Source organism: Bison bison, unplaced genomic scaffold, assembly GCF_000754665.1.
Source record: "Bison bison bison isolate TAMUID 2011002044 unplaced genomic scaffold, Bison_UMD1.0 scf7180017864217, whole genome shotgun sequence".
NCBI lineage: Eukaryota > Metazoa > Chordata > Mammalia > Artiodactyla > Bovidae > Bison > Bison bison.
Genome location: NW_011494789.1, coordinates 4,667,069 through 4,681,370, shown reverse-complemented (window position 1 = coordinate 4,681,370; position 14,302 = coordinate 4,667,069). Strand labels below are relative to the sequence as shown.

General features: G+C 46.5%; 1 protein-coding gene across 2 annotated transcripts in view; it reads left to right on the top strand.

The window, feature by feature from the left end:
* Positions 1 to 14,302, top strand: part of PEBP4 (phosphatidylethanolamine-binding protein 4) — a 221,879-nt gene that overhangs the window by 98,056 nt on the left and 109,521 nt on the right. Inside the window, exon 4 of one of the 2 annotated variants that reach the window (XM_010845486.1) lies at positions 7,674 to 7,772. The exons of the other annotated variant lie outside the window; for it this stretch is intronic. Within the exon in view, the coding sequence (XP_010843788.1) occupies positions 7,674 to 7,772 (99 nt within the window). The remainder of the gene's footprint in view (positions 1 to 7,673; positions 7,773 to 14,302) is intronic. 2 annotated transcript variants of the gene reach the window in all.

Genomic DNA, 14,302 nt, shown 5'->3' with positions numbered 1-14,302 from the left:
CCCAAGCAGGGATTGAATCCCAGTGCTGGCAGTGCAGAGTCTTAGCCACTGGACCACCAGGGAAGTCCCCTGGGATTTGTTTTCATTGGCTAAGATAAGATATACAGATGGAAACAGTGGTCATGAAGGGAGCAGATTACACTCACAGATCCCTAAAGACGGGAGTCACAGCACACCACACAGGGCCACATGGGGAAGCCCTAAGGTCCATCAGGAGGCAGAGGGAACAAGGAGAAAGCATGGATGAGAATGCTTATAGTGATTTTTGTGACAAAAAAAAATTGACGAGGGAGGTAGACACGCAGGGTAGACACGCTTGGGATTGGCTGGGTTGGATAATTCCGGCCGACCCTGAAGCAGAGGAGCTGACCCTGATTGTCTGGAAGCTGACCCCCAGATGAGTAGGCCTGAAGGATAGTGGCTCAGCCCGATAAAGGGGAGGATGTAGGCTCTGAATTAGTAGATTTGCACTTGAAGAGCCTGCTCTCAGTTATGTGTGTACTGTCTCTGGGAACCAACAGCCTCTCCAGGGACAGCAAGGTGCCAGAGGTCAAACCATCAGAAAATAAAAGATGTGATTAATATCAGCTCCACCTTCATGGCACTTCTAGGACTCAGGACTGTTTACTGAAATCCTATCGTATTCTGTCCAAAGAATACTTTCTAATTCTCCTCTCTGGGAAAGGCAGGCACGCACAGATTCTTCAAATGGCAAGGTGGAAAGAGGGGTCCTCAGAGACCCCAGAGCACGCCTGCCCATCAGGAAGGCCCCTCAGCCTGGGCATCTCTGAATTCCAGAAGGTATGGCACGCTGGCCTGCCTCTGGGAATGACCACTCTTGTGCCATTCTGTGTCCCATCCCTCACATGAATCAGCCTAATCAGCCCTCATTGGATGTTGCTGTACCCCCTAGGGTCCACCCCTCACCCCACCACCTGTCTCTAAGTCACCCCACACCCCCATTCACAAGCCTCCTTGGCATATAGGACCTGGCCCATCTGCACTGTCAACCCCCTCTGGCCCCCTCCATTGCCCCGCTAGTTCTCTGTCCCTCAGCCTTGGGGACTCCGTGCTCAGACACAGAACGACTTGCTATTGCCTTTCATGTCTCCATGGCTTTGTACATGCTGCTTCCTTTGCCTGGTGTGGCCTTCCATCCTGGGCAGACTTCCATTCCTCAGGAGCCAGCTCAGAGGTGCCATTCTCTGTGAGGCTTTATTCAGTAACCGCATGGCAGAGTTGATAACCTCCTCAAGTTTGCTTCTGCGGGCCCAGCAGTGTGCCTGCTGAGTCCCAAGGGTGCTCAGATTCTTTGCATGTGTATCTAGGTCCCCACTAGGCTACTGTCTCCTCAAAGGTAGTGGCCACGTCTATCTCATTTCTTACCCTCAGCAGCCCCTCTCATGGTGCTTAATGCATGATAAGGGCTTAGTCAGTGCTTGTGGAATGAATGAATGAATGAATGGGTGAACAGCTGAACCCCTTGGGCCAAGTGCAATCATTATTTCAGTTACTCATTCAAAGGTATTTATTGAGTGTCTTCTACGTGCAGGACCCTGTAATCTATGCAGGTATAGAGGTAAGCAGAAACAGACACAATCCACACACTCAAGAAGGTCTTAGTCTTGTGGGGAAGTGAAGTGTTAGTCCATTAGTCATGTCTGACTGTTTGCAACCCCATGGACTGTAGCCCACCAGGCACCTCTGTCCATGGGATTCTCCAGGCAAGAATACTGGAGTGGGTTGCCATTCCCTTCTCCAAGTCTTGTGGGGACACAGATGTGGCAACAGGGAGCAAGGACAACTCCTGGGGTTTAAGGGGCATGAGAGAACACATGCCAACACCGGAGGGCGCTAAGGGGAAGAGGCCCTGAGGGGAAAGGCAGGCAAAGGCAAGAAAGTAGAGCAATTTACGGAGAGACAGAGGATGACGTGGCTTGTTATTTAGCGGCATTTCCAGAGGGCAGCGTGGAAGGGTTTGGAGGTGGAGAAAGAACAGAAGAACTCTTTTTCTTGACTCCAAGAAAGAGAAAGAGCATCTGGAACATGATGGTGTGGTGAGGACCAAGGGCTGGGAAGGAGATAGTGGGGAGGGGGAGGTCTTTGAAAAGATCTGGATGGCAGGCAGGGAAATTTGGGCTCAACAGGTTCCCTGAAGGAGGCCAGTGGGGCAGGGGCCCGAGAACCTGGGCGTGGAGTGTCCAAGGGTGCTGTCTGCTCGCCTGAGTTCGTGGCTATCCCTGTGGTTGATATTTCCCTACTGGAATAATCAGAGTCATGGTGAGTCACAGGAAGAAGACAGCCCCAAGTACAGATGATGGTTGAGGGCAGACACCAATGGTTCAAGGATGAGGCAAATCCAGTCCTGGCCACCTTCTTTCCTTCCTTTCCATTCTCCCCACCACTCACATTTCCCATAACTCTCGATTGGGATACAACTACTAAAATTCCTTCTAGAACAATAAGAAGATACATTTTAAAGGGACAAAAGATTTATACAGTCATTTCACCAAAGAAGACTTACAGAAAGTCAAGTAAGACATGAAAAGATGCTCAACGTCACTTGTCAGGTAAAGAATCTGACTTTGATTCAGGAGACCCATGTTTGATCCCTGGGTCGGGAATGTCCCCTGGAGAAGGACATGATTACCCACTTCTGTATTCTTGCCTGGAGAATCCCACGGACAGAGGAACCTGACAGGATATAGTCTATGGAGTTTCAAAGTCGGACATGACTGTGCAACTAACACACTGTCATTAGGAAAATATAAACAAAAAACTCAATGCGATGCTGCTTTACACTTGCTAGAATGGCTATAATCAGACAGACGGATGATAACAAGTGTTGGTGAGGATGTGGAGAAATTGGAACCTTTATACACTCCTGGTGGAATTGCAAAATGGTGAGACCACTTCGGAAAACAGTTTGGCGTTTTTTTTTTTAATATTAAACATAAATTTACCATATGTCCTAGCGATTCCACTGTAGGTATTTTCCCAAGAGAGCTGAAAACAAATACCACACAAAGACCTGCAGCAAATGTTCATATCAGCTTGATTCATAATAATCCCAAAGTAGAAACAATCCACATGTCCACAAAGTGGATAAACAAAATGCACCAATACCCACTCAATGGAATACTGTTTGGCAATTAAAAGGGATAACCTGTTGGTATATGCTACATGCAAAAATGTTATGCTGAGTGAAATAAGCCAGGCACAAAAGACCACATGTTCTATGATTCCACTTATCCAAAATGTCCAAGAAAGGCAAAAAGGAGATTATAGGGACAGGAAATGGATTGGAGGTTGGCTGAAAATAGAGGCAGAAACAAGTAGTGATTGCAAATGACACCAGGATTGTTTGGGGGGTGATGAAAATGTTCTAAATTTAGTGATGATTGCACCACTCTATTAATTTACTAAAAACTGTTGAAATGTGTACTTTAAAAGGGTGAAGTTTGTGTTAGGAAAATTATACTTCAATACAGCTGTGTAAAAACCTCACTTGGACAAGCACAGATCTAATGCTCCTCCTGTGTTGTCATGATCATGCCAAAGCATGTGATCTGTTGACAAGGCTTCAGGTGTCTCTCTTCAAAGCCCAGGACGTTGATCTGCCCTGCACCTAACTGACCTCCAAATATGCAGTGGGGATTCCCTGGGCTCTCCCTACCGTAAAGACAAAGTCATACCTCTTTACCTCCCAGCCAGATAGAGGGAGATGAGAACTAACATCTCTAAGATAATGCTATGTGATTACTATACATTTCATTTGATTTTATCTTTTCAGTTTATTTTTAGCAGGTAATACATTCACATGGCTGAAAAATCGAAATGAAAGAATAGGCACATAAGAGAGATTTCCATCCTACCTCTGTTCCATCTACCCATATCCCACCACCACCCACATCTTTTTTTTTTAAGTATCTTTCCAGAGTTTGTTTATGCAAATACAAACCAATGTGAAGAAATAGTTTATTTTTTCTTTCTTATGTAAAAGTAAGGTGCTAGATTAAACTGTTCTGCACCTTGCTTTTTTCACTCATTTATCTTAGAGAGTCTTTCAGATCAAATCTGAGAGATCTTCATTTTTTTTCCCAGCTATAAAGTGTTCCGTTGTGAGTGTGTATCAGTGTTTATTAACCAGTCCCCAGCTGATGGATGCCTGCATCATTTCCAACTTTTGCTATTATAAACATGGCTGCAATGAATACCTTCTACAAAAGTCACTTCATAAATGTGCAAGCTATCTTTTGGGGAAAATATTACAGAAATGGGGTTGCTGGGTCAAAGGATAAATTGGCCTCGTTTTTGCATTCCCATGGCAATGTAGGAAGCTTCCTCACAGCCTCGCCAGCAGGACGTATTGTCCAGGTCTGGGATTTGCAGAATGCTTCATAGGGGTGTTGATTCCATCCTGCTTTCTTCAAGTGGGATTACTTTCTATTTTATATCTCAGCTTGTGGGATCTTAGTTCCCTGACAAGGGATCAAACTGTAGCCCCTGGCAGGGAAAGTGCCAAGTCTTAACCCCTGGACCTCCAGGGAATTCCCTTTCTGTTTTAATTTAAAGTTTTATCTTTTTTTTATGTGTGGTAAGAACATGAGATCTACCCTCTGAACAGATTTTGAAGTGTACAATACAGTATCATCAACCACAGGCACAGACTTGTACAATGGATCTCTAGCACTTATTCATCTCATGCAATTCATACTTTGCACCTATTGAACAGCAACCCCCCATTTCCCTCTTCCCTCTGCCCCTGGCCACCACCTTTCTGCTTTCTGCTTCTATGAGCTTGACTGTTTTAGATACCTCGTGTAGACTGAAGGCTTCCCAGGTGGTGCTAACGGTAAAGAAGCCACCTGCCAATGCAGGAGATGTAAAGAGATGTGGGTTTGATCCCTCGGTCAGGAAGATCCCCTGGAGGAAGGCATGGCAACCCACTCCAGTATTCTTGCCTGGAGAATCCCCATGGACAGAGGAGCCTGGCAGGCTACAATCCATGGGGTCCCAAAGAGTCAGACATGGTGGAAATGATTCAGCACACATACACACACACACAACCTTACTACCTACCTATGGTATACTCAATTTCTCGCCTCCCCAAAACACAGCTTCTCTGTTCCCAGACTTTCTATAATCCCTCTTCACTGATGATCTTGCCTCTGATTTACTGAGAAAATAAAAGTAACCAGAATCCAATTTCCTCATTCTTCATCACATCTCTCATGCCCTAACATCCAAACCTGTATCATCCACCGATCAAAGTCTAGGTCCTACACTTTTGCTCTGAATCCTGTCCCCTTCCACCTTCCCAGAGTCTTGGCTCTTGCAATAAACCCCTTTCTTCTCTCTGACATCTATGCCTCCCTTGCCACTGGATCACTTCCATCAGCCTGCAGACACGCCTCACTGTCATCCTTCTTTTTAAAAATTTAAAAAGAAATAAATCTCTTGACTCTTCCTTCCCATTTAGTAACAGCCACTCTACATCTTAGCTGTCCTTCACACTACAGTTTCTCCTTTTATCATCTTTCATAACTATCTTCAGTTCCTCACCTCCCATCTCTTCACCACCTGTTCCAATCAAACATCGTCCTTTCTACTCCACTGACACTGGTCTTGCCAAGATAACAGAGATCTCCATGTTGTCAAGTCACGTTGCCACATCTGTGTCCTTGTCTTGCTCTGCCTTTCAGTAGCATTCAACATAGTTGATCAATTTCTCCTCCTTGACACATTTTCTGTGTCAGCTTTCATGATACCTTCATTTCAGGTGGTTCCTTGTCTCCCTGGCTACAGTCTCCTTTGCTAGATCCTCCTCTCCTCTCAGTGTTAGTATGTTCTAGAGTTCACTCATGAGACCTCTTTTCTTCCCCAAGTCTAATCTCTCCATGAATCATCTCATTATTCTGCGATGAATTTAAGGGCCACCTTCAGTCCTTGGGATTCAATGACTTCAAAATTCATATATCCATCCTGACCTCTCCTCCAAACTCCTAACTTTGACTTAGATACTTGTTTGACTTCAAGAGGCATTTCAAAAGTAACATGTCCAAAACAGAACCCTCAGGATCCCCCTTCAAACAGTCTCCTCTGCAAGTCTTCTCTGTGGCCTTAAATGGCTCTGTTCATCCAGTTGCCCAAGCCAAAACCCCAAGTCCTCCTCCATTTCTCTTTCCCTACCCTCTCCTCCCTGCCCTACTGTCCAGTCCACCAGCAAGACCCACTGATGCTCCCCAAAAATACTTCCCCAGTCCACCTACTGGCTTTTGTCTCCATTGCTACCATTCTAGTCCCTAAGCCATCATCTTGCCATTTACCACTGCAGTAGCCTCCTATCTGGCTTCCTGCCTACCATTCACTCTCCATCCAGCCATCAAGACCACTTTTAACAGTGTAAACCAGAGCATATCACTGTCCTGGCTAAAAAATACCCTCCAGTGGTTCTGCATTGCACTTGGAATAAAACCCCAGCCTCACCCAAGTCTGCAAAGCCTTCTGTAGCTGGAACCCCATCCATCTCGCCAACCCCGTCACTCTTCTGGCTTGCCTCTAGCCACGTGGCACTTTTTCTGTTGCTCAAACCCTCACTCCATCAGCTTCATGTGACATCATGTGATGAAGTAGTCACACATCAGTCACATGAAGGCCTTTTAGAGGTTGTTTCCCCTTCTTAGAAAGCTTACTCCCTCCACGTCAAGTCCAGCTCTTTGCAGGGTTAAGCAATGCATGCATTGCACAAGGGCCCCCAGGTGAGAAAGCGGGGCGTGTTGTTGTTGTTGTTTAGTTGCTAAGTCTTGTCTAACTCTTTCCTGACTCTATGGACTGTAGCCCACCAGGTTCCCCTGTCTGTGGGATTTCCAGGCAACAATACTGGAGTGAGTTGCCATTTCCTTCTCCAGAGGATCTTCCCAACCCAGGGATCAAACCCATGTCTGCTGTATCGGCAGGCGGATTCTTTATCACTGAGCCACCAGGGAAGCTCTTACTCCCTCCAACCCCACTCTATTTTATTTTGTTCATAGCACTAATCCCACGTTGGCATTTCCTTGGTTTTTGTTGTTTAGTTTGTGTGTGTGTGTGTGTGTGTGTCTTACCTAGAGTAAAATCTTCCTGAAAGTATGGGTCACACTGTCTTGTTCTCTGCTGAACTCCCAGTACCTATAACAGCTTCTGGCCCATAACAGGTGTTTAGAAAATGTTTGTTGAAGGGATGAATGAATCTGAGCATTCCTTGCGATTGGTACAGCTCCTGACATGGATATACTAAGCTCACGTATTTGCTGAATTAATGGACAGGTTGCTCCAACTCTGTGTGTGAGCTTCTTGAAAACAGAAGCCCTATTTCCTTTCTTTCTTCCCCAGCTCCTGGCATGATGCTAGGGACTTCCAGGTGCTGGGTAAATATGCTTGCTTGATTGATTGTTCTTCATAAAGGGAAAGCCAAACTATTAAGCTGCCAACCTAATAGACCAGTTCTCTGAGAATCAGCGTGTGACACAAGAGGAAAGTCATAAGAATAGGGCTGAATCAAGTAGAAAGCTCCAGGGGTGGGTCAGCCACTGTTGGCTGGAATTGAGGTAAAAGGACTGTCTGCACCTTGTAGATTTCCTATCCGAATTCTAGCCACGACACTACACTTGTTTCTGGTGAATATGTTACAGGATGCAGCCTACATCCTGGTGATGGTGGACCCCGATGCCCCCAGCAGGTCTTCTCCCAAAGCTCGATTCTGGAGACATTGGCTGGTGTCAGATATCAAGGTAAGCAGTGCCAGAAGGCACTTTCAGACTCAGCGGGCACTGGGGCCAAAAGATGGTCATTCTCAGCTCTCACTTGGGTTCTCAGCTCTCATTTGGGAGGGTCAGGGACCCTGCTGAGCCAGGACTTCTGTGTCAGGTCGCCCCCAGCACCCAGCTGTCACAGCCTTGCACACGTTTTCTAATAATTTCAGAAAATATCCCCGGATCAGTGATACATAGGTAAGCAGGTTCTCGGGATAAGTAGGGGTGGAGCCCCAGTTTGTACTGTTTTCCTGCTTTCTGTATTGTAAGGACTCCCACTGTCACCAGTTTCAAGTTACAGTGATTTCATAACTGAATCGCAAATTTTCTGAAACTGTAGCAATGGCTTCAGCACACCACTGCCAGGGGCCTGGGTTTAGGGGGGCACCAGGTGATTCTATGTGGTCCTCATGGCAGGGGACTCCTGCAGGATCTGCTCCTGACGGGCCAAGGGGCATGGAGGGGGCCTGGTGATCCATCTCTTTTTCTTCATACGGAAACAAATGACCTTCCCTTATTTTCCCTTTTGTCATCAGCCATAATTAGAAAGGTGCTTGGCTCCGCCTTTCCAGAGTTGGTCTGAGGAACACAAATCCGGTGGCTTGTTAAAGGGGCATTAGATGAAAAAACCAAAACCAGAAAGGCTCTATTTCCAGGCAAGTTTTGGAGACTCTGGGTTAAACTGCATTAATCCCATTCCTCACTGAAGGGCTTTTTAGAGCTTTTAATATCCTAGTATGCGTTATATAACATGCATCTATTTTCCCATCTCACTTGACTGTTGAATCTTTTGTTCACAAGCACGTGGCAATGCACTAGGGGAAAATCCACACTATCATCAGACATCCATGTATTTCTGCCTGGAAAGCCTGCCGATGGCGTTTGCATCACGTGTGCAAAGGCATCAGCCTTGTAAGATGGTGGGAACCCAGACCTAGAAAGACTAAGTCTGGATCCAGCCTGGTTCCCAACTCAGTGATCTCCTCCATGTCGTGGAGACCCTCAACGGCATTTCATCTTTATCCGTAAGATGGGAACCATGTTAACTCTTCTGTAGAGTTGTCATGATCCTCCAATGAGAGCGTGTACTAAGAGCAGTCTCTAAAACACAGCACATACCACAAATATAGGGACTTCGTATTTTTCCTTCTAGAGCTGTGGGGCAGAGGGAGGGGTATCTGTCTGAACTAGCTGTTGACTCTCCTGGTCAAGGCACGGCTTTTATAACCGCTGGAGTGGGGAGGTGGTGGGAGGGTTACCCTGGCAACCAACCTCCGCCCAGTGACCACAGATCCTTCGCAGGATGCTCAGGGGGACAGCCAGTTCTCAGGGGCAGCCCCAGTGACAATCTAGGTAGTGGCTCCCTCCAGGGAGACTTGCAACAGTGGCTTCCAGAACAGAACACAAGCAGGGCTGAAGAAGGAGGGCAGAAGCAGTGCTCCCACACCCTCCCCTGGCCAAGCCCTGCTCTCCAAGAACCTTGGAAACACCATAAACCTGTGAAAGGGAAGAGCAAGGGGAGATTCCTGCCATCAGGGGAGGGAGGGAAGCTGAGAGCACGAAAGGGAAAGATACTGGATCCTGCCGCAAACTAGAGCAGAGGCTTTGTGTACTCAGGACTCCCCAGCAGCCACGAGGGAGTGAAACTCTCAAGAAAAGACCATCACACTGGTCATCATATTTACAGTCTGCGCCCCACGCATAGGGCTGCCTGTAAGAAGGTTCTGTGGGCAACTCTGAGGCCCGATTTCAGAAGCTGGAATGTAACAGAATGTGATAATGCATGCATGTTCAGTCGTATCCAACTCTTTGTGACCCCATGGACTATAGTCCTCCAGTCTCCTCTCTCCATGGGATTCTCCAGGCAAGAATACTGGAGTGGGTTGCCATGTCCTCTTCCAGGGTATCTTCCTAACCCAGGGATCAAACCCATGTCTCCTGCATCTCCTGCGTTGGTTTTTTATCCACTAAGCCACATTTCAGAGTAGAAGGCTCCTTAGGGTCATGAGGTTGCCTCTTTTCCAAGCCTGAAGTCTCCTCCTGCCCACTCCTCTCCCCCAGTACAGGACAGGACAGTTTTTTCACACCAGCCTTGTGGTGCAAATGTGGTTTCAGCCCTTACAGCCCAGCTTAGAAGCAGAACAGGTGGCAGGTGGCAGCTGGCCGGCGGGACCGCTAAGCCATAGACTTACCAGGACCACCTGCCCGGGTACAGCCCTCAGCCCTCTCTCTCGGGCTGGAGGAAGCTTGGGTTTCCGCTGCATTGTCACCCACTTGCCCAGATGCAAGGGTCCAGCAGGAAGCAGCAGCTCTCCCCAGTTATGTCCACTCAGCCTGACCACCGGCCCCCGTGTTCCGCCAGCTGCACAGCTGGTATAAAAACCGGACTGGGGTAGGTCTCAGGCCGTGGATCTCAGCCAAAAGAAAAGAGGGCGCTGATCAAACTCAGAAGCACTTCCTGTGTGTTCCGCTACAGCTGAGTCGGTCCCCAACATTAAAGCACATTTAGATCAGCTAGCAAGCTTGTTAAAATGCAGATTCCTGGGCACCCCTTGGGTCAGGAGGGAACAGGACATCCACACTCCACAGGCATCCAGGAGGGGTTTAGCAGCTGGAAGGAAGACTGCAGAGCTCAGTGTCAGAATGCCCAGGTCCTTGTTAATATCACCCATTTGTGCAGCAATTTGCAAGTGAAAAGCTCTTTTAGAACTTCCTATTTGTTCAGTTCCTGGGTCAGGAAGATCCCCTGGAGGAGGAAATGCCAACCCACTCTGGTATTCTTGCCTGGAAAATCCCATGAACAGAGGAGCCTGTTGGACTACAGTCCATGGGGTCAAAAGCGTCAGATATGACTGAGCGACTAACACTTTCACTACTGTTTTTCTCCATTGAGCCTTTCAATCACTTTGTGAACCAGACATTGTCCCCATTTTACAGATGGGGAAACAAAGGCTGCAGAGAGGAAATGATTCCAGTTTCTCAGCTATGAGTGGTAGAGATGGGTCTTCAATCCTGGTACCTCAGCTCCAAACCACCATCCCACATCTCTTGCATCAACTTGACTGTGGCCAAAGGCGTGTCACCATGCCCTCCCTGTATAATGGGAAACAATCTCTGTGGTTCCCTTGTCATCCTGGGGCCCTGTTTCTGGTTACGTTTTACAAGTGGATGCTTCCAGGGACCTTCCTGAGGGAATGCTGTCTTGGTAAATAAAACACTCCTGATAAGGATCTTGAACCCCATAAAGTAAACCCTACGTGTTATCATAACCCTCAGTAACAAGTGGCGTCAGCAATAAGGCATGCCAAAAAGTCACTGCAGATACAGAAAGACAGTAGCTCTGTGATTCACAATGACCACAGAGGCAAACTTGGTGGCACCTAGGCTGGCCTCATTAATAGGGCATGAGTGTGTTCCAAGTCACTTCAGTCATGTCTGACTCTTTGTGACCCTGTGGACTGTAGCTTGCCAAGCTCCTGTGTCCATGGAATTCGCCTAGCAAGAACACTGGAGCGGGTTGCCATGCCCTCCTCCAGCGGATCCTCCTGACCCAGGCTGCGTCTCTTATGTCTCCTGCATTGGCAGGCAAGTTCTTTACCACTAGCGCCTCCTGTGGGACTCAGACCTAATTAGGTGGTGGGCTGCACCATGGCCATGGGAGCCCCTCAGGAGAGATAATTTTTTGGACTGTCTGTCCAGGTTGAAACAAGATATAAACCACTTCTTAGGAATACGTGAAATATCAGCAGCCCCTCCAATGAGAGGCTGGTGGGATCTGGGACAGAGTAGGATAAAGCTTCAGTCCTTAAAGAAAAACTAGGAGCTAGAGAGAAGTCCATCAGAAAGGACTAGGCATTCACGGTACTCTTTGTTCATTCAACGCATATGGATTGGCCATTATTTGCTATGGCCTAGGGTTTCAGGGCGAGAAATCTGGAGCCAGACTTGTGGTTTGAATTTGAATCCACAAGTGTTAGCTTTGTGATTTTTGTGTGGAGGCTGTGGTGCAGGGAGGCACATGTTCTTCAACCTGTGTTTTTACTTGCTCTCTTATAAACTGGGGATCCTGAATGTTCCTACCTCACACTGTTGTTTGTTGCTGTTGTTTAGCCACTAAGTCGTGTCTGACTCTTTTGCGACCCCATGGACTGTAGCCCACGAGGCTCCTCTGTCCATAGGATTTCCTAGACAAGAATACTGGAGTGGGTTGCCATTTCCTTCTCCAGAGGATCTTCTCAACCCAGGGACGGGATCCACATCTCCTGCTTTGACAGGCAGGTTCTTTACCCCTGAGCCACCAGGGAAGCCCCCACATTGTAAACGACAGGTTTACTTACTTAAGGGTGCTTAGAACAGGACCCAGAACTCTGTATAATATGTTGCTGTGAGGTTATCATGATTGCTCCAAGTCAGGCCCTATACTAGCTCCGGGGTTGCAAACGCAAACAAAACAGGGGGCCTCCCTGTCATCAGAGGGTTTCTACTCTAGAGAGACAGAGAAAGGAGGCTGCAGTGGGGTTACCAGGGCCTCCAGAAGTTGGCTGGGTTCAGAACTCCCTATACCTGTGGGTTCCCATTTGCTCAGGGATAACACTAGACTTTAGTCCCCAAACCTGGCCAGACCTGGGCAGGCAGGGACTGATACATAAATTGTACTGTCTTTCTGAGTCCCCTGTTTGAAAAACCTCTCATTGAGTGAAAAATATTTCCAACAGACTGTTGATACATAACATCCTTTCTCTTCCACAGTGCTACATCCCTAGCTTTTCCTTTAAGATGCTTTTAGTTTTAACTCAATCTAATTAATAATCTTTGTGCTCAAGCCTAATTAAGGTATTAATTAATTTGCATCATTCATTTCAGAAAGAAATGCTTATTGGTGGTTCATCTTCTATTTGTCTCCGAAATTAGTGCTCAGGGCTTTTCAGGCAGATACTTTCATTAGGTTTATTTTTATTGTTAATGGGAATATTGAACACAGGGAGATGGTATGTTAATACTTTCCACAAAGACTATCATGACTGGTGACAAAGAACACAAGAACAATTAAGGAGGCAAGGGTGCCTTTCTTCTTCCAAAAGAGAAAATCTTCCTAGAAACTGTCAATGATTCTAAAATTTGTCCTGAAAATCTTTTTTGTTTTAAGAAAGAAAAGGAAATGGCAAGTTCATGTTTCCCTTTCATTCAGTGCCCTCAACCTTTGGCAACTGTAAGTGCAAGCAATTCTGGGCTGAATTGAAAGGACTTTAAGGGTTCATTATTCTGTCTACATTTCTATAGAATCGAATTTTTCCATAATGAGAGATGCTTTTTTTTTTTTAAGGACCTCTTAGTGTGTTTGGTGAATAAGATAAATGGGAAACCCAACAAACAGAGCTGGGATCATAGATAGCCCCTTGCTTTCCAATTAGGTGCTTAGCATGTGTCAGGACTCCTCTGTTGGAATTATTGGTCCAGCTCCTGAGAAATCTCAGGCAAGTTACTTGACCTCTCTGATACTGTGGCTTCTTGTCTGTAAAGCTGAAACAAATCCTTCCTCTTCAGGATAGAGACAGGAAAAGGAAAATTACATATGCAAAGAGGTGAAGCCTCCCTAGAGAAAGGCACTATATAAAGCGGCAGATTCATCTTTGTTCCTAATCAACTGAGCAGTAGATTCTGTAAAAAGTTTAATATATATATAATTATATAATCTAATTTTCTATACGCTCAGAAACCAGCTAATGGTAATAAAAAGAAGAATAAATGATCTCTATCGGGCCCTCAAGTTCAGGTGAAGAGGTCAAACCAAGAAAATAGGATTCATTCATTGTTTCTTTATTTAGACCTGTATTTTTAGTTCTGTTGCTACTATTTGTGCACTTGTCCATGTATGCTTTGCCCTGCCCCATGAGGGTCCATTTTAAGTAATAAATACCTGCAAAGCTTGGCTTATGCTCCCTAAGAGCATGTCGGTTTGGATCTAGGAGCCCTAAAGAGCATTTGGTGATGCGGACAATGCAGAGGCCCTGGTTATAAACCAGATGTGTACATGGCCACCATGAGGGAGGCAAGAAAGAGCCTGCACTTTGGGGTCAGATGAATTGGGGGAGGCTCCATGCACTGCCACTTCTAGTTGGGAATCTCTGAGCTTCAGTTTCTCCGTCCTTAAAATGGGCATGACAATAATATCTATTTCCCAGTGTTTGATGAGTTTAAGTTTCATAACATAGAACAGAAGAGTAGGACCTCCATCAATGTGACTCTCTCCCCCACCACTCCCAACTTCGAGATCTGACCACAGCTGCTACTTATGATGTAGCAACTTCCCTTAGGCTGTTGGGCTCCTGTTTTGCAAAGTAAGAATTCTAGGCAACACCCCAACACACAAACCATGTGGTAAAAGCAGCTCATCCTTTCACCTCTCAGTCTAGATGGGTCCAGGCCCAGCCTGGAGGTACCAAACTGACCCAAGCTTGCTTTGGTGGAGGAATTAATTGAGGGGAAGGATGTCTGTCCCATCATTCGTG